Genomic DNA, 19033 nt, shown 5'->3' on the forward strand with positions numbered 1-19033 from the left:
TCCTTCTTTAGGATCTGTTGTCCCCAACCCTTTGGTGCCTCCAAATCCAACTATAAAAGTTTCTTATTTTATTAATCATATTACCAGATCTTGGGATGTTGATAGATTAAACACCACTTTGATGATGCTTCTGCTAAGAAGATTATCACTAGTCCCTTAAGCCAGTGTTGCACTCCTGATATGAGGGCTTAGGATTTTTCAAAGAATGGTATATTTACCTCTAAATCTGCTTACTTGGGACATCGAGGGCTCAGGCCTTCTCCTTATAGTGCTCTTTGGAAGTGTATTTGGAAAATTAATGTTCCTTATAGAATTCATATTTTCAGCTGGAAAGCTGCTAGAAATGCCTTACCTGCTAGAATTGTCCTTCATACTAGAATGCATATGAGTTATGTTGATTGTACTAGATGTAATGATCCTTCTGAATATCGATTATGCATGCCTTAGTTCTTTTCCCTTTTGCTAGTCGTGTTTGGTTCTTATCCTCTTTCTGTGTCAACACTCAGGCTTTTAGTACTAAATCTTTCATGGATTGGGTGTTATTCTGGTTAGTTAATCCTGTCTTTAAACTCCCAGATGGGGATCAATGTCTCTTTGTTGCTATCCTTTGGTCCTTATGGAAAAGTAGAAATAACCTAGTGTTTCAGAACATCAAGGAGAATTACATTGTTGTCCTGATGAGAGCCAGAGCCATGTTATTAACTAGAAAATCTACTATTAGTGTTTCCACTATGGTACCTGGTAGTATAAGTGACAAATGGATGCCCCCACCAACTGGATGGATAAAATGCAACACAGATGGAGCTTATGATGATATTTCTGGGAATAATGGTGCAGGATTTGTGATGAGAGACTTCACCAACACTGCTTCCTTTTGCGCCTCCATCGTCTTTCAAGTTGAGTCTGCTGAAGAAGCTGAAGCCAGAGCTATTTGGGCGGCCTTACAAAAAGCTGTGGAGCAAAAGCTTACTCATCTAATCATAGAAATTGATGCTCAGAGTCTAATCAATCAGTTTTCTGCCGGAGTGTTTGATGGGAACTCTAGAGCGGATGCTATCTTTAAGGATTCTTCCAAGTTTGTTGCTTGTTTGTTTATATTCCATCCACGCACTTGTAATTCTGTGGCTCATGAACTTTCCCTTTGGGCTAAGACAAACAATTTTACTATGTACTGGTCTGTTCCTCCAATATGGCTGATGCCTTTTGTTGAGGGGGATCATTATCTTTTTTGAAGGCCTTTGTCTATAAAAAAAATAATAATAAAAAAAATGCAAATGAATATCATGATGTTTGTCGAAGAACAACCAGTATATATTCCGATGTTGCAATGACTAAATGACGATTCAAATGAGGATAGGCAACTAAAAAATACTTTATTCAGGTATTCACAACAAGATAAATGTTTTATGGGCGAGAATTTTACCATCAGCACGATCCTTTTTTTGTAACTATGTGCACTCCAACCAAAATTTCCAGGGTCCATTTCGCATTTCCCCCACACTTTGTGATAAAGATTATTGATCTGCTTCGTTACATATATATAATCTTCATTTCATTATCAAAATTACTATATGCCATAATCCTGAACAAAACGTTATTGCAGCCTTAAGGATCCTAGGTTATGGCATGCCAACAAACCATAACTGAGTATATTTGTATATGAAAAACAACTGCATATATGTATCTTTTTCATTATTTTGCGAAAAAACAATTAATCATTTTCGTTCAATATTTTTACGAAAACCAACCAAGGAAGGTGTTAGAGAAATATTAGTCCAAAACAAGGAAATTGGCTTTCAAGGCATGATAGGTAGTCTTGATTGTATGCATTGGGTGTGGCAAGGATGCACTACTTTCTGAGCAGGTTAATATAAGGGTAGTTACGCAAAACTAATTGATTTCCTGTTGATACTTATGATTGTTACATATGTCATGATATTTCCTTTCTTCTGGATTCACATAATGGCATAAATGTTTTTTATGAATCGCCTCTGTTTGAAGATTTAAAATATGAAAGTTGTATTAAAGTTAATTTTACCATCAAGGGGAATCACTACACTCATGGGCATTATTTGACGGACTAAATTTATCCAAAATGGTCAACCTTATTTCAAGCGTACAATCATCCCCTTAATGACAAAGTTCGTCGTTTAACGAGGTATATATTTTAATAGGAAACAAACAGATTTAAGAAAAGATGTTGAACGTTCCTTTGGAATTTTGAAGAGGAAGTTCGCCATCGTTCATGGACCATATCGTGGTTTTAATCCTCATGAAATGCATAAAACTATACTCATGTGCATAATTTTGTATAACATGGTAATTCAGGAAACCAGGTGTTATAAAACTTGGAATAATATCTAGATCAAGGTTCGAGGACTGAAAGTTAACCATCAAGAGGTTTACTGAAAGGGACCATTCAAGTACGACTAATTACATTCGAAACCAAAATTTGTACGAGGAGGTAGAAAGTATCTGAAAATGCATCTTGGAGCTGAGTTTGAAAGATCAAACTGGCACATGTGAAGATCAATTGGAAATATTTTACTATTTCAATTGTTATTTTGCATTAAATTTCTCAGTTTATATATGTAGTACGATTTCCAAATAATTATAAAAATTCAAAACTTAAGCTCCATTTTACTTAAAATAACTATTACGTATAAATCTGAATCCTTATATATTAAATTGAAGTTCATACTATTAAAAATAACTTTATTATTAAAAACACTTCAAACTAACCATTATATTTTACCGATCAATAAGTTTAATTTCACCACCTTCATCATCTTCCTCATCTTCATAGCTAGTATTAGCAAATTGTTCATTTTGTTATTCCTTTTTTATTGTTTCTTTAACATGTTATAATCAATTTCCCACAGATAATTATACTACGTATACAGTACGTTGTTTGATTTAAAATCTTATGCTTTTCCAAATTGTTGAAATATTTTTCTTGAGAAAGATGAATTATTTTAGGCGCCTTTTTCAGGATCTTCCGATCAACTAATCTTTGTTTATGTTTGTTAGTCGACCATGTTAAAAATTAATCATAAGACTTTGTTTCTAATCTTTTTCAGGATCTTCATCAACTCGACCATGTTAAAAACAGGTCGAGATCCTTATTGAGTTAATTTTATCCATCGTATTGCTTCATTCCTTTCTACACCTTAAAAAAAAATTGGTACTGACAATGTTGAGATTTGGATTTGATAGTAGGTTTGTTTGCAATGGCTAAGAATATGGCATATCAAAAGTATGCAGAATATTCTTCTGAAGGAGATATTGATTTTAGGTGGTATTGCAGGTTTCCAAATAAAATGATAGGGAAAATTGTCGACACCCAATTCACTTACCAGTTTTGCATAAAGTGAATTAACTGTAAAGACCCCTGTTCAGTTGAGTCTTCATCTTCTCGTGTCTGGCAATCCATCCCTTGCTGGTGGGTTGTCTCCAATTACGGTGAGAAGTTCCACATAATCTTCCACTTCTGAAGTATGAAGTACTCTCTTGAAAACAAACTTCCAATTACCCTCCGAAGATATCATGTCTGCTAACTTGACGTTTTTATCTCTTGATAATATATACAAATTTGGATAAACAGTTTCCAGAGGGAGTTGTCCACACCATATGTCATTCCAAAAAGAAATGACTCTACCTGAATGTAAAAACAATGTGCAGTTCTCATTGATTAAGCCTGTCGTTTCAGCAATGCTCCTCCAACAAGATACCCCATAGGATTGTGTTATTTCTCCGGGATTCCAAAAGGAGAAATCAGCTCCATATTTGTCTTCTATAATTTCGTACCAAAGTTTATTCTTTTCGATACCATACCTCTAACACCATTTAACCAATAGTGCTTAGTTCATTAACTTAAGATTGCAAACTCCAAGTCCACCTCTCTCTTTAGTTGGACGGACCATGTCCCAGTTTACTAAATGAGATGTCTTTTCACCATCCTTGTACTCCCACAAAAAATTGCGCATCTTCTTTTCTAGGATTTTGATAACTGAAGCAGGGGACCTAAACAACGAAAAATAATAAGTGGGAAGAGAAGACAAGATACACTTTAAAAGAACCAGTTTACCTCCTCTTGATAAATATATTCTTCTCCAAACAGATAATCTAGCATCAAACTTCTCTAAAATTGGATCCCAAATTACTTTCGAGCCAGACTTTGCACCAAGAGGCATCCCCAGATACATAAAAGGTAAGCAATCAGTTGAATAACCAAATTCTTCAGCCCAGATAGCCAAGTTAGGTACATCTCCAACAACAATAAGTCTAGTTTTAGATGTATTTACCTTTAGACCAACAATGAATTCAAAGCAACGTAATGCAGAGAACAAGTTATGTAACTCTTCCTTGTTATTATCCACAAAGAAAATAGTATCATCTGCATAATGAAAGTGATTGACTATGATGCTTGTGGGTGAAACCGAGAAGCCACTGAATAAACTTTGATTATCCGTCCTATCCATGAATCTCGAAAAACCTTTCATAGCAATATTAAACAAAAGAGGAGAAACCGGACAACCTTGTGTAACACCTCTTGTACTTGTAAAGTAGCCGAAGGAAGACCCATTAATAAGAACCGAGAAGGAAGAAGTAGAGTAACAAAACCTCAACCACTCACACCATTTCCTACCAAAACCCATTTGTTGTAATACCATTTCGAGATATCTCCAGTTGGATTGTTGGATGACATAATTGTTGAACAACTGAAATAAGAGCGAGCGACTTCGTCTCAACCGCTGGAAATATAGACTTGGCCGAGAGACCAAACCTATACTGCTCGATATAAACTTGACCTCGATGGACAAATATTGAGTGAAAATTGGCATCCATAGGAAGAGGCCTAAGTAACAGGATTTGTTCTCGTAGTAACTGCCGTTAATATAATCCAGAAATATTTAGTGTCGTTCTGTTTTTGAAAACAGATGTTAATTTGTTCTGTTCGTGACTTGGTGTTAAATTTGCAACGCCATTCAGACAGACCGTTAGTAATGTTGTAGTTTAGCAATTGTCGTTGTCTTAAACCCGACAAGCGATTTGTATAATTCGTATCTATGATTCAAGAAAACACATAAAAACAAAATTGTGGTCTTGAGCGACATGCAATACGTGCATAAATCAATACGGGCCCCTTCAAGTGAGGCATCCCCTTGCGTACGAAGGTACAATTCAAGAAAAGGTTGTGACCTCCCTTGAGTGCACGCATACAAGACATAAGACGAGAATACACTACTTTCCAGCTTCGCAAATAAGTAAGGGTCAGGATATGATTTTCCGTATAGCTTATTTTGGTCCCCTAGCTCGCAATTCCACCCTTAAATGTTGTTCTTACAATTTTATCAGCCTTGGATTAGATTCATTTTTTCGGCAGCGTATCCATTTCCTGAGTCATCCGGCCCTGCATCAAGAAGGGATTACGAGAGAAATAAAAGAGTTCGTGGGAAATGAATAGTAGTAGTCATAAGGTGTGGTCATGTGGGACTAGATCTATGGAGAGAAAAGATAATGACTCTGAAAAGTAGTATCGTTGGAAAACGATTAATAAAAAAATAATTTTTTAAAGTTTTAATAAAAAATCATAATTTATTGTTTTTTTTTTGTGAATCAAACTTTTTAATCCCACATTGTGGAGTTTCCAATTTTTAGTAGTTTTAAGAAACTATATAAACTTATTAGTCCCACATTGTGGAGTTTCCACTTCTTAAATTGTTTTATTCCATTATATAAAGAAATTCACTACTTTTGTAAAATCGATGGGAAAGGGGTTGCTCTATATTTTATAGCGTTTCTTAAGAGTTCGCGATTTTCCTTAACGGTTTTTCGGAGTTGCGAAGCTCAAGTTGAGCATCTACTACATATGCTAATAGTAGGTGTAGTAGGGTGTTTTATCCTGGAGATATCCGTCCTGTGAGGGCTATAGCATCACTCTTGAGTGTAGCCGGGCGCTAATGTCTTAAGGGCAACATGTTGAACACGTGACTCACTCTGTTTTTCCAAAGTTTTGCCTTGTTGCTGTTGTGGAGATATGAGAAGCTCATTCGTTTCGTCAATCGATCAATTCCATTATAAAGGAGATAAGTATCAATAACTTTTGCTTATTTGATTTTTTCTTTATTTTAATTATTGCACCCAACAATCTTAAGACATTAGAATTTGTAATAATTGAAAATGGTTGGTTGGTTTGTGAATCATGGATGTTAATTGTGGAGTGAAAAACAAAAACAATTTTTTTGGTCAGCTGTAGAGTTTCGAGATTATATATTAACCTAGAAGGAATTTCGATGAACCCTTTTGACACAACGTAGTAGACATCCTGATAGTTACCCACGTAAAATTTCAGAATTTTTGGAGTTGTAAAAGTATTTTTTTGATATTTTACAAAACAGACAAATGTTCCTGAAAAATTCTGACGGGCAAACTTTTGTTGTTAACTAAAGTATTTTTTTTATGGGGTAATCATAAGTTTTTTGATATGGTGGTTCAAACGAAGTTTGTAAATATAGATATTATCTTCAAAACTCATATTTTATCTTCCGTTTCGGAACTAAGATTTGTGAGATGTGGTGTATTAGGTGATTGGGAAATTACCGTGTCCGTGGTCAGAGTATAAACGAAGATTGTGACATGAAATTGAAAAGGAACATGGCTACCAGGCGCATGTGGATGAACACAAGTCTTCCAAAGCTGGAAAAGGCGAGAACATCAAACACAACTCTAAGCGTAGTCTTCATAAGAAAGGTATGTTTCGTAAAACTGAATCCGGCATTACTTTAATTAAAGGTGATTGTTATGTTTGTAAAATTCCTGGCCATACGGCAGTAAAGTGTAGACAACATAAAACCTTAATAAGTAAAAAGTTAATGCTAATTTAGTTGAAACAAATTAGAACGAGTTCATTGACATGATGTCGGAAGTTATTTTAATAACCAATGTGAGAGACTGGTGGGTGGACTCTGGAGCCACTAAGTATGTTTGTTGAAACAGAGACCTGTTCACCTCTTATCAGAGGATAAGGGATGTCGAAAACTCTATATGAGTAACTCATCTGCGACAGAGGTTGCATAAAAGGGAAAGGTCGAGAAGCTCATATCTGTAATATTCTCACACTGAATGAAGTTTTCATGTTCCGAGCATATGAAATAAATTGTATCTTGTTCTCTTGAAGATGGTAAAAGATTGAAGATCTTAATTAAATGTGGAAAACTTGTTATAACTAAGGGTATTGATTTTTAGGCAACAGTTATAGGACTTAGGGTCTATATAAGTTTGAAGGAAAATCTGATGAAGTGAACATAGTTGATTCTTGTGCTTTCTTTTGTGTGTCTTTGAATGTTTTGCATGGTAGACTTGGAACCGTAAAATTATAAGTCAATGTATAAACTGCCTAGCATAGGCTTCGTACCCAAATTTAGTTTGGATCTTGAACACAAAAGTGAAATGAATATGCTAAAATCTTTTAGCACAAATGTTCATAGTAATTCTAATCCCTTAGAATTAATTCAGTTAGGCCTAGTTGACATGAGTTCAACCCAAAACCACTATGGTAAAAGATGGTTTATAACTTCGTAGATGATTGTACGAGGTACTATCTTGTATAATTGCTTAGGGATAAGGATGATGCCTTAGAAGCCTTAAGATGTATAAACTTGAAGTTGAAAACCAATTAGAAGCCTTGAACATATTAATTGTATCCTTAAGAGATCATAATTACCATGTTGATTAGTTCAGGATTACCTGCGGTCTTGTGGGAGGAGGAAGTCCTCTTAACTAGTATATCCTGAATATAGTACCCTTAAGGATCAGATGAAACTCCATATGATTTATGGAAAGGTAGATGACCTTCTTATGAATATGTCAAAGTGTGGGGGTGTTTGACTAAGATTTCATTCCTCTTCCTAGAAGAACTAGATAGAAACCAAAAATGTGATTGTGTCTTCATATAAGGTATGCTGAGTATACTTCTACATATAGATTTTTGGTTGTGTGTTCTGATTTTTCATACTTTGGTGTGATTTTTCTGACTTTGTTGTGAATACTATTACATAATCTAGGGATGCTGAGTTCTTTGAACATGTTTATTCTTAAACCTGTACCTCATTAGAGATGTGTTGTTGATCCCCTAGATTTATTTTCAAATAGTCAGAACTTATCTTAAAGGAAGATGAAGTTAAGGTTGAGCCTAAGAGAAGTAAAACAATTAGACTTGAGACTTCTTATGAAGCCGACTTCATAACATGCCTAGCGTAGTCTAAGCCCTGGACTTGTAAAGAAGCCTTGATATCTACTGAAACCCCATTCTGGTAAGAAGCTTCATTTAGTGAAATGGACTCAGTCCGTCGGAACCTGACTTGGGAGGTTTATAGTTTACCTCCAGAGAGTAAGACCATGAGATGTAAATGAGTCTTTAAGAGGAAACATTAGGTATATGGAACTGTAGAAAAATATTAGGCTAAGTTGGTAGCTAAAGGCTATAAACTAAAAGAAGGTGTATATTTCCTTGATTCTTATTCACATGTGACGAGATTTACTTACGTTGAGATGCTAATTGTTATTGTTGTCATAAACAAATTAGAGATACATCAGATGGATGTTAAGACAGCTTTTCTAAAATCGTGAATTAGATAAAGAAATTTACATAGACCAACCTGAGGACTTTGTAGTGAAAGGTTATGATGACAAAGTTTGTAAGTTGAACAAAATTTTGTATGGTTTATAAAATAAGCACGTAAACAGTGACATGGAAAATTTGATCATGTGATAATGTGTAGTGGATTTAAGTTAATGAATCTGACAAGTATATTTACAAGTAACTTGTTAAGGATGCCTGTGTGATTGTATGCTTGTATGTTGATGATATGCTTATACTTGATACAAACATAGATGTGATTAATTCCACTAAAAACATGCGCTGAATGAGAACGTTGACTTGAAAGACTTAGGCCCTGTTGATGTAATCTTAGGGATGAGGATTAGAAAATAATCTAACATATGTAGTCTTAGTCATTCTCATTATGTTGAATTTGTGCTTAAGAGATACAATCAGTGTGATTGTAAGCCTGCTTGTACTCCGTACGATTATTCTTGTAGACTCAAGAAAAAAGGTATGGAGTATCTTAACTTGAATACTCAAGAGTTATAGGATGTCTGATGAATTTAATGAACTGTAAGAGTCCAGACATTGCCTATATTGTGAGTAAGTTAAGTAGATATATTGTAGTCCAGAGCAATAGCATTCAGATGCACTAGTAGAGTATTATGGTACCTAAAATACTCTATTACCTTTTATTTGATTTATGAAAGGTATCTTGCTGTCCTTGAGGACTTTGTGATGTAAACTGGATAGTTGACTCAGAGGAGTCTAAGTCTACGAGTGGATATGTTTCACTCTAGCAGGAGGTTTGTTTTGGAAGATTTACAAACAAACATATATTGCTCAATTCATTATGGAATCTGAGAGTATTGAGTTAGATAAAGCACGAGAGGGGGCGAGTGCCTAAGATGCTTTTTAGAAGACATTCCTCTCTGGCATAGGCCTGTGCCAGCTATATCTATATACTGTGTTAGCCAAGCTATAATAGCTAAAGCTGAAAATAACTAATCTCAATGGCGTTATTTCCATTGATTGGATAAAGTCCAAGGAGAATATCGCGCAACCTTTGACGAAAGGTTATCCAAGAGATAGTTAGAAACATCGAGGGGGGGCTTAAGCTCATAAATTAAACTTGCCATGAAGGATACTCAACCTTGCTGACTGGAGATCCCAAGATCAAGGTTTCGAATGAGACAACTAATTTGTGGTGGGTAAAGGTAAACACTATCAGAGAATTTTATTCTCTGTCCCTTCCCTATGGTGTAGACGTGATAGTGTGACTGCATGTGAAGGATGACTTTTAAGAAGTCTTAATGAGTTCTATAGTTTCAATTTAAGATTGAAGTGGGGTGTAGCAGTAACACTCTTTATGGAAACTCACCTATCTGAATGAGGAAGTGGGCCGCTTCCTATGAGAATATGAGCTTTGATTCTCTAGAGCATTCTGAGAAACAGGATATGTCCAGGGCCAAATTGGACAAAACGGCACGAGCTTGGCAGCAATCTTGGAGATATCACCCGTGGTTGTTATCGCGAATTACATCAAATGCTAGCAGTTCAAGACATAGTTCACTGTCTCTAGCAAGTAATTCCGGTAATATCTCACTAAGCAAAGGTTCAAGACCTCATGGACACCTCTGCCTAAAATGGTATTTCCTGCGCTTTTTATGTGATTTTCGTTTTGATGGTTTTGGTATTACTGGAACTTAGGACCTAAAGGTCACTAAGGGTTCACTAGTTCATGCTTTTTCACTTTGGTGAAAGATACCTATAGTCTCACCATGTGAGAACTAAAGATGAAAGCTCTCAATACTATTATGATTTATGCAATCCATAGTATGACCCTGGGGTCAACACACTTTTGTGTGAGGGAGAGGACGTAGAAATGACTAGTATGATTTCAACACTTGCACGATCAGTCTGTTTGGATCGTGAGGTTGGGATGTTGATTTACCAAGATCTATCTGTGTTTTCATGTTTTATTGAGTTTTCATTCATGTGGGGGATTGTTGGAAAACGATTAATAAAAAAATAATTTTTTAAAGTTTTAATAAAAAATTATAATTTATTGTTTTCTTTTGTGAATGAAACTTTTTAGTCCCACATTGTGGAGTTTCCAATTTTTAGTAGTTTTAAGAAACTATATAAACTTTTAGTCCCACGGGGAGTTTCTTCTTAATTGTTTATTCCATTATATAAAGAAATTCACTACTTTTGTAAAATCGATGGGAAAGGGCTTGCTCTATATTTTAGAGGGACCCCTAAGGGAAGATATTTTATAGCGTTTCTTAAGAGTTCGCGATTTTCCTTAACGGTTTTTTCGGAGTTGCCAAGCTTAAGTTGAGCATCTACTACATATGCTAATAGTAGGTGTAGTAGGGTGTTTTATCCTGGAGATATCCGTCCTGTGAGGGCTATAGCATCACTCTTGAGTGTAGCCGGGCGCTAATGTCTTAAGGGAAACGTGTTGAACACGTGACTCACTCTGTTTTTCCAAAGTTTTGCCTTGTTGCTGTTGTGGAGATATGAGAAGCTCGTTCGTTTCGTCAATCGATCAATTCCATTATAAAGGAGATAAGTATCAATAACTTTTGCTTATTTGATTTTTTCTTTATTTTAATTATTGCACCCGACAAGTACTTGTCGAGGGACCTCCATCCTCTTTCAATCTGGGTTGTTGTTGTATGTCTCTCATCCCTATATACCGTGCCTTATGTCTCTATCTCTCTCCATGTCTACCTCGCTATCATATATGGTCTGATTACTCAATTGGACGATAGTACTTGTCGCCACTACCGACTTCTGCATATTCCAATTCCTTGATTTTCATCTGCACATCCAAACCAGGCACATGAATTAGAAGGCAGTATTTGGTGAAAAAGCTCCCCATCAAGTATTAAATAGTCTGGACTTCGGAGTGATCTAAAGGGTTGGGCTTATGCAGCAGTTTCAGTAAGGTTTTGGGTTCTAAACCCAATCCATTCTCATGGTTAATTACTGGGCTGAAATGCTTGTGATGATCTGTGAGGGTGGTTTGCACGGATATGAACTCTGCAAATTATGGAAGGTAGGAACCCGAAGCCGCGGGCGGTGAAATAAGGGTGCGCGATTGTGGCGTTGCTTGATATTCTTCCTATAGTTGCGTAATCCTGGAGGGATCGAGAGAGCCTGCATTCGGGAAGCGGCCCTAAAGATGACTAGCCACATAAGCTTCGTGTTCCAGCAGCTAATGGGACCGATGTCATTTTAGACCACGACCACCAAGTCTCTTCACTCCGCAGGAAATGAAGCTGGAGCGGTAGCAGGAAATAGAACGAGAATTGGGAAACGGTGCAGGTAAGAACTCTAACAGAGATGAAAGCTAGGATTCTTTTCAAGCTCTAACCTGCTTTCCCTGGCATCCTTGGCTGAATGTGGATTATGCTTTCCTGAGTTTTCAGAAGTTTAGAACTCAAAATCTAGTTGAGCACAGGGAAATGTTTTTTGGTACAAAAGAGATGAGATGCATATAACGTTGGTACATTTATTTATCAGTTCCACTACATTTTGCTGCTTTTAGTTCATACATCTGAATGTTGGATTTCTGCTATCATTATTGTTGTTGTGATCATTATATGTCAAAGTACACATTCATTATTATTCATATTCTTTAACCTATATATTGCAGCTGTCTGTTGTCCGAAACTAATTCCCCTTGGGCTGCATGAAATCAACAGGATAATGCGGGCGGAAATCAGGTCCGAACAACCCGAAGGAATTATGTTCATTCCCTAACATCAGATCTTGGTCGAACAATGAAAACAAGTATGTCTCGATCGATTTGCCCGGCCTTCTTGGAGTACCTTTAGAAGACAATACATGCTTAACTAAGTTGGAGTTGTAAATCCAAGCAATCCAATCCCTGGCAGCTTCATTAGTTCCCTCTGATGGCCAACCTGTTTCGCCCACCACAATCTTCAATTCCTTGGCACCCACTTTCTCTAAAGCAGCATAGAGTGCATCAACTGTAGCATCAAATAAATTCAGATATTCATTTCCTGAGTCCGTAAACATTGGTGAATCCTTCAGGAACAATGCGTAAGGCAACCATGTATTTTGCGGGTTTTCGACGTAGCTGAAGTAAGGGTATATATTGGCTACAAGTGGTGCACCAATGCTATGTAGATAGTGAGCTATTGGTTCCATATAAAACCTGCTTTCTTCAGTAAAAATTCCAGCTGATGGTGGGAAAAATTGAGCCATGACCAAACTGGGAACTGATGTAGTCACCTTAATTTTATGCCAGAGGCCACCATCTTTAAGGACATTGTGGAGGTTTTTGATTGCCGGGAGGACAAATTCTGCCGATTCTCCAGGAACGGCGTTGTTTCCTACGACTATGTGTCGAAATTTGACGTCAGGCCAGTAAGGTCGAATATTGGTGGTGACCCAGTCTAGGGCTACATCATAATACAATGCAAGATCTTGGATATCTTGGTTTGGGACACCAACCATGACATGAATTTCTGAATGTCGCAAGGCTTCGAAAACCCAAGGGTCTGGTTGGTAAAGCCTCATTCTACCGATTTGGGTCCGTTGGTACATGGACACCACCTCTATTGGAGATGGGAGGTTGCTTCCTTGCACCCCATAACATACTCCTACAGCAGCAGAAGCTCCTGCAACATGAAATTAAAGAAAAAAAAAGAGTAAATTAGAATTACAGCCCTATCCAGAGAATGAAATATGTAAGTTGAATTCCTGCAATGACAAATTATCTTATCTAACAAATTTACACAAGCGAAAGTAAGCGAGTGTGTTTTCTGATTTATGGTTTTAATATATCAAGAACGCACCTGCTAAACCTGGGTTGAGGATTAGATAAAGAACCTGTTGCACAAGTATGACTAATTGTAAGGTAAATAAAGCCATACTGATTATTTTTTAGTTGCTAAATTTTTTTCAACTTGAGTTCCCGCTGGCTGTTTCTCTATTTAATACCAATGTATCGGTGATGTTTATACTGCAACTGAAACTAACATTCATGCAATATTCATGAGCAACAGAGAATTCATTTGGTTTTAAAATCTGTTGGGTTTGTTGTTCAAATAGTTTTATAGTAAGAGCAAAGTTCTTATGCTTCAAAAAAAAAAAAAAAAACAAAGTTCTGACTGAAATTACTTACAACGCATCAGGATTTGTTCATGGTCGTTATGTCATGCTCATTGTATTGTTTGAGCTTTGAAACGATTAATGCATAGCCAAGCACCAAATAGTGATGCTTAGTTTGTACTCGTCCCTCTTGTTGTGTTGGCCTTGAGCTGTGCGGACCCGAATGCAACTTGGAAGATCCGGTTCTTTGTAAAACCCATATATACAAACAATTACCGCAGCAATTAGTCTTGACTTGACATGAAACTCGCCAGCACCAATTAATTAATCGGTAAAGAAGTTGGTGCTGGCGATTTTCATGTCACTGGTTTCATCACTCAGTGAGTTTATCACTATACTATAATGACACCGGCGATTGACATTTCTAATCTCCCGTCATTTCTTTGAAGAGTTGTCCACTATTAAAACTTAACTCGGTATGGACCACGTAGTGGAGTAAGGTGGGAAGATAGAACATACAAAAACAACATTTTGATGTTTATACATAAATTTTAAGCATTTTAGAACCTTGCGTGATTGGGGTATACCTAATGAGATAAAATCCAAGACATTTAGAAGTAAAATAGGCCACCCCTTAACCATGTATTTTCAAAATGGCTAATATACCTTTGTTTAGTTAACACTGAAAAAATCTGATTGGCTTAATTAATTGAGTTAGTTAATTGAGTAGATTAAAACTTCTGAAATTATGAATGGAGTAGATTAAAACTTTTGTCTCATGAATTCAATCAAAACCAGTTTTAAATTTTGTGAAAAGTCGTCAAGGTATACGAATGAAGAACATGCCGACCACGTTTGGCCTGCACAGTCTGCGGATGAAGAACATCCCGACTACATATGGCCGGCAAGGTATACGGATGAAGTACATTCCGACTCCATGCATCACTTGTCGGCATTTTGTTGATTTCTCGCCTTGCCGGCTATGTTATAGTCAGCACATGCATATTTCTTACCTTGCCGGCTAGGGCTGCCCATGGTTCGGTTTTCTACCCTGACCGAACTGGTCCAAACCGATAAAAAATATCCTGAAAACCAGAGATCGAAAAATCCAAAAACCAAGAGACCTCAAAACCCGAGAAAAACGATTCTAGGTGGTTGGTTTTGGTTTTGATTTGATGTCACAAAAGAACCAAAAATCCAAAAAAACCAAACTATAGAAAAAACCGAGAGTTAGAACCAAAAAAACTCACAAAAACCATAATAATATGTACTGAACTTTCCATCATAGTATAATATATTTACACTTCAATGAGTATATCCATGAATAAAGAAAATATTATTAAAAACGTATCTAATACTGAAAAATGGGTCGGTGCCCAGCTTGTTGCTCGGCTACCAACTAAAAACTCTGTAATTTAATCAGAAAAATAATAAATAATTAAATTGAATTATATATGTTTATTATAATATATATGATTTTAATGAACATACCATTAATAAAGAAATTATAGGTCAAAATATATCTAATTTTGATGATTCTTTACAAATTTGATTTACGAGTTAAAAGTGAAAGTCTATTAAAAAACAAAAAAAAAAACGGTGGGACTATTCTGGTTTCTAATATTCTAAACCGAACATGGTCTGGTTTGGTTTTTGGTTTCCTATAAGTGATATTGGTTTGGTCCTTGGGTTTGGCGGAAAACCAAACCAAACCGAACCATGGGCATCCCTACTGTCGTCTATAGAAAAGTCGGCATGCAATAAAATCCTAACATTGCCGGTGGTCTAATAGTCGGCATTGTAACCTTGCCGACCTTTAAACAGAATATAAGAAGATGTAATTCACTTTATTCATGCAATTTTTGATACTACATTGATTGAAACATTAAATCTAAATCCTTGTCGACGGAATAACGAATGCACTTAGCTTGCGCATCAATCCTTTGAACTCCTAGGCGATCCTAGTGGACGAGTTATAGTCTCGTGAGGGTTTACATAGAGATCTACCCACAAAACCTACACTAAAACTTCTAAAGCCATCAATCTTCGTCCGAGGAATCCGACGACGATACACCCTCCATCATCTCCGGGGCATACTCCGGGATTTTGGAGACCATGAATTCATAGCTTGCATCGAATGCGAATGCTTCCTCCTTTTCCTCCAAGTAGCGCGCTTTCACGACTTCATGCTACAAAAACTTAATTTGCTAGTGGTGTTTAGTAGGAAGATCAAACAACATGGATTCCGTAAAATAAACCACAAGAACACTTACAAATTTTTCAATAGACAAGTTGAAGTGGGTAGCGTTGAAAATCGGTTTTTGGATAGCTAAATAAGCAAGTGTCCCATTTTCGATGACTAGGTGCCTATCATGAATTTGTTGAACACTTCTTCCATTAGGATTCCCAACATCTTGCCTATATTTGTTGTATATCCTAGCCCAAAAGGTTACGATATCCACCCTTACGGAGGACTGCCTTTTAACTCGAGTTTTCGCGTACCAAGCTTTGGTGATTGCCAAATATTCATTTGAATCAAATGATGTCATTGTGGTTTGTAGAGGTATTGGGAGAGTTAGATGGAGTGTAGGATGATATGAGCTTTGGAGAGTATATGCAAATAGGTGTGTGGTGTTTTGTAGAGAGAACTAGTGTATTTATAGGATGGTGCCCAAATTTGGCTATTATGGTAGTCAATCAATGCAATTGTACTTGCGAAAATTTGAATTTTGGACTCGCCGTCAGGGTCGTAATTTTCTTACCCCGCCGACCTTATTATGATTTTAGGCATCGGAACTTCATTTTCTTCTGTATAACAGTCTTGGAAAGTATTTGGTCATTAGCGTGTCGGCTTTCCTATAATCGGCAAGATCGTAATTTATAACCTTTCTGACCTTATGATGATTTTAGGCATCAGGAGAAGGTATTTTCTGCAACATATAGTCGGCAGGGTCGATAACATAATACCTTACCGGTTGTAGAACAGCCGGCTAGGTATTAATTTGCTTACCTTGCCGACCCTGGTAACTACGCCATTTCTGTTGTTATGGCTGACAGTCTAACAATTCACAACCTTGTCGTCCCTGGTTTAGTCGGCAATGTAAATTAACAAAACCATTCCGGCGGAATGATTAAAACTTTACATAGCTAAACAAACCATTCAACAACTAGAAATCCAACATTTTTTGTCCAAAATACGAAAACATGTCCCATAAACCTTTAAAAAAAACATTTGTCCAACCATTAACCTTAATATTTGTCTACCGCAACATAAAGAAATAAACTAGGAATGCATTCAGTCACCACCACGACCACTACCACGGCCCAGTTTAGTATTTTCACGACCACCATCACTACTACTACATTCACCACCATGGGAACGACCCCTCTTTTTGTCAGCATTCATCTTGGCTTGTGCTTCCCTCCTAGATTTTTCTTCCCTCTTTACTTCAGCATCAGCTTGCTTGAACAATTCATAGGCATCCTCATTGTCGACATTGCTAGCATAGTCAATGTGTTTGGTTTGATCTTCAATCAACAAAAGATCTCCTCTTTCTCTCGCGCAACACATCACCTTCACAAGGCTCTTCAAATGATCCTTCTATTTTCAATTAAACAACAAACAATTAATAGAATGATTCGATAATGTAATCTTAAAACAATAAGAGCAACTCTAAAATACTTACAAATAACTTAAGACTTGTTGCTGGGTCTTTCGATGTCATCTTCCTCTTACGAGCCAATTGTTCAGTAGTCTGTTCCCTAATCACAGTAGGATGAGCCAAACCCAAGTACCACGGCATGTAATTCTCATGATCTTCATGACTTTTGGTCACCTCTTCCAAAAGACTTGTATCGACTTTACTGTTACGTCTTCCTTTCCAATGCTCTCTACCTGGTGCTGGAGCGTAACGGACCTCAATACTTTTTTGGGATGTGTTGCACCCTGCCCTCTCCACTTTAAAGAACGGCTCAGCATCGAAATGGGGTCTTCTTGGACGTAACCCAATTGTCGCATTACCCGATGTGGATCGTACATTGAAACCTATGCAAACAAAAAGTTTAGTAAGAACCTTATCTTACGAGAATTTTGCAAATATAAATGATTTAGAAAATAAAATTACTTGGAAGAGACATAGATTTGCATTGAATTGCGCAGTGATTGCCCTTGAATCCTTTGTCAACTCATTGTTCAAGTAGGCGACCACCACAGTACCCCAAGAATACTCATGCATCTGATCTACGGGATCCAATAGTTGAAGATACCTGGCGTCGACCGAGCTTCCGGAACTGTCGGGGAATTTACATTTTCCCATGACGTATAGCAAATAAGCTGACGCGGTAGCATTGATTCGCACCAAGTCCACCCTTCCTTCCTTAGCATAGATTTTCTTGGTCCCAGATAATGTATCCCTCTTCTTCTTCAGATTAACCTTCTTGCTTAGATGACCATCCTACATCACAAGCATAGACTCCGTCTTAATCTGATCCCAACCGAATAAGGTCATGGTCAATTTGAAATATCATCCCAAGAAATGCTATTACCGAAGCCCTCACTGATTGATTTTCCCTCAACCTCGAGGCCTAGAATTTGATGAGCATCATCGGGAGTTATCGTCATCTCATCGAATGGGAATAACATTGTATCAGTCTCTCCGTAGAACCTCTCACATAATGCATATACCGTAACTCTATCATACTCAATATTCGAACTCTCCACCGCAGACCACAACCCGGAGTTCTTGACAATCGCTTGCACCTCGTCACATTCGTCGTCAAGTACCCATTTCTCAATCACTGAACATGAAACTTGGCGTCTCAAGAGACGGATGGCATGCTTGTGATCCTAAATACCGAAAACACAAAATGAAAAAAAATACACACACTTGAAGCAAATTTAGATAGATACACTTAAATAAAAAAACAAAGACGGATTGAGATTACTTACGACAGTATTTCGGATTTGACATGCTCATGTGTCTTTGTGTCCAAAAAGAACATCTCCACCATCTTCTGAGGCCCCCTTTGGAGGCTCACCTGGTTTCAGTGTAACCTTCAAGTGAGAGGGAGGCATGTGGGAATCAGCTGGTTTAGTGATAACCTTCTTCTTCTTTCCGGTTTCAGTTGTAGTTGCAGCTTGGGTTTGTTGATCATTAGCTTGAGTTTGTTCTCCATCTTCTTCTTCTTCTTCTTCCTCTTCTTCTTCTTCTTCCTCCTCCTCTTCCTCTTCAACAATTTCATCTTCGATATCCTTATCTTTATCTCCATCATAATCATCATCATCATTACCTCCTCCAACAAGTGACATGTCTTGATCACCATCATTGTTACCTCCTC

At 37.1% G+C, this 19033-nt stretch overlaps 1 protein-coding gene across 1 annotated transcript; it reads right to left on the reverse strand.

The window, feature by feature from the left end:
• Positions 1-12077: 12077 nt before the first annotated feature.
• LOC113320351 (putative glucan endo-1,3-beta-glucosidase GVI) lies at positions 12078-13561 on the reverse strand. Its single transcript, XM_026568266.1, has 2 exons — positions 13441-13561; positions 12078-13263 (listed from the first exon to the last, which is right to left on the reverse strand). The coding sequence occupies exons 1-2, from the start codon at positions 13514-13516 to the stop codon at positions 12290-12292; spliced, it is 1050 nt and encodes a 349-aa protein (XP_026424051.1). The 5' UTR covers positions 13517-13561; the 3' UTR covers positions 12078-12289.
• Positions 13562-19033: the final 5472 nt, after the last annotated feature.

The sequence above is a fragment of the Papaver somniferum genome, chromosome 11 (assembly GCF_003573695.1).
Source record: "Papaver somniferum cultivar HN1 chromosome 11, ASM357369v1, whole genome shotgun sequence".
Classification (NCBI taxonomy): Eukaryota; Viridiplantae; Streptophyta; class Magnoliopsida; order Ranunculales; family Papaveraceae; genus Papaver; species Papaver somniferum.

Coding starts and splice junctions, on each gene's coding strand:
- LOC113320351 (XM_026568266.1), bottom strand. CDS start 13,516: ATGGCTTTATTTACCTTACAATTAGTCATACTTGTGCAACAGGTTCTT. Junction 13,264..13,440: donor CCTCAACCCAGGTTTAGCAG/GTGCGTTCTTGA, acceptor TTCATGTTGCAG/GAGCTTCTGCTGCTGTAGGA.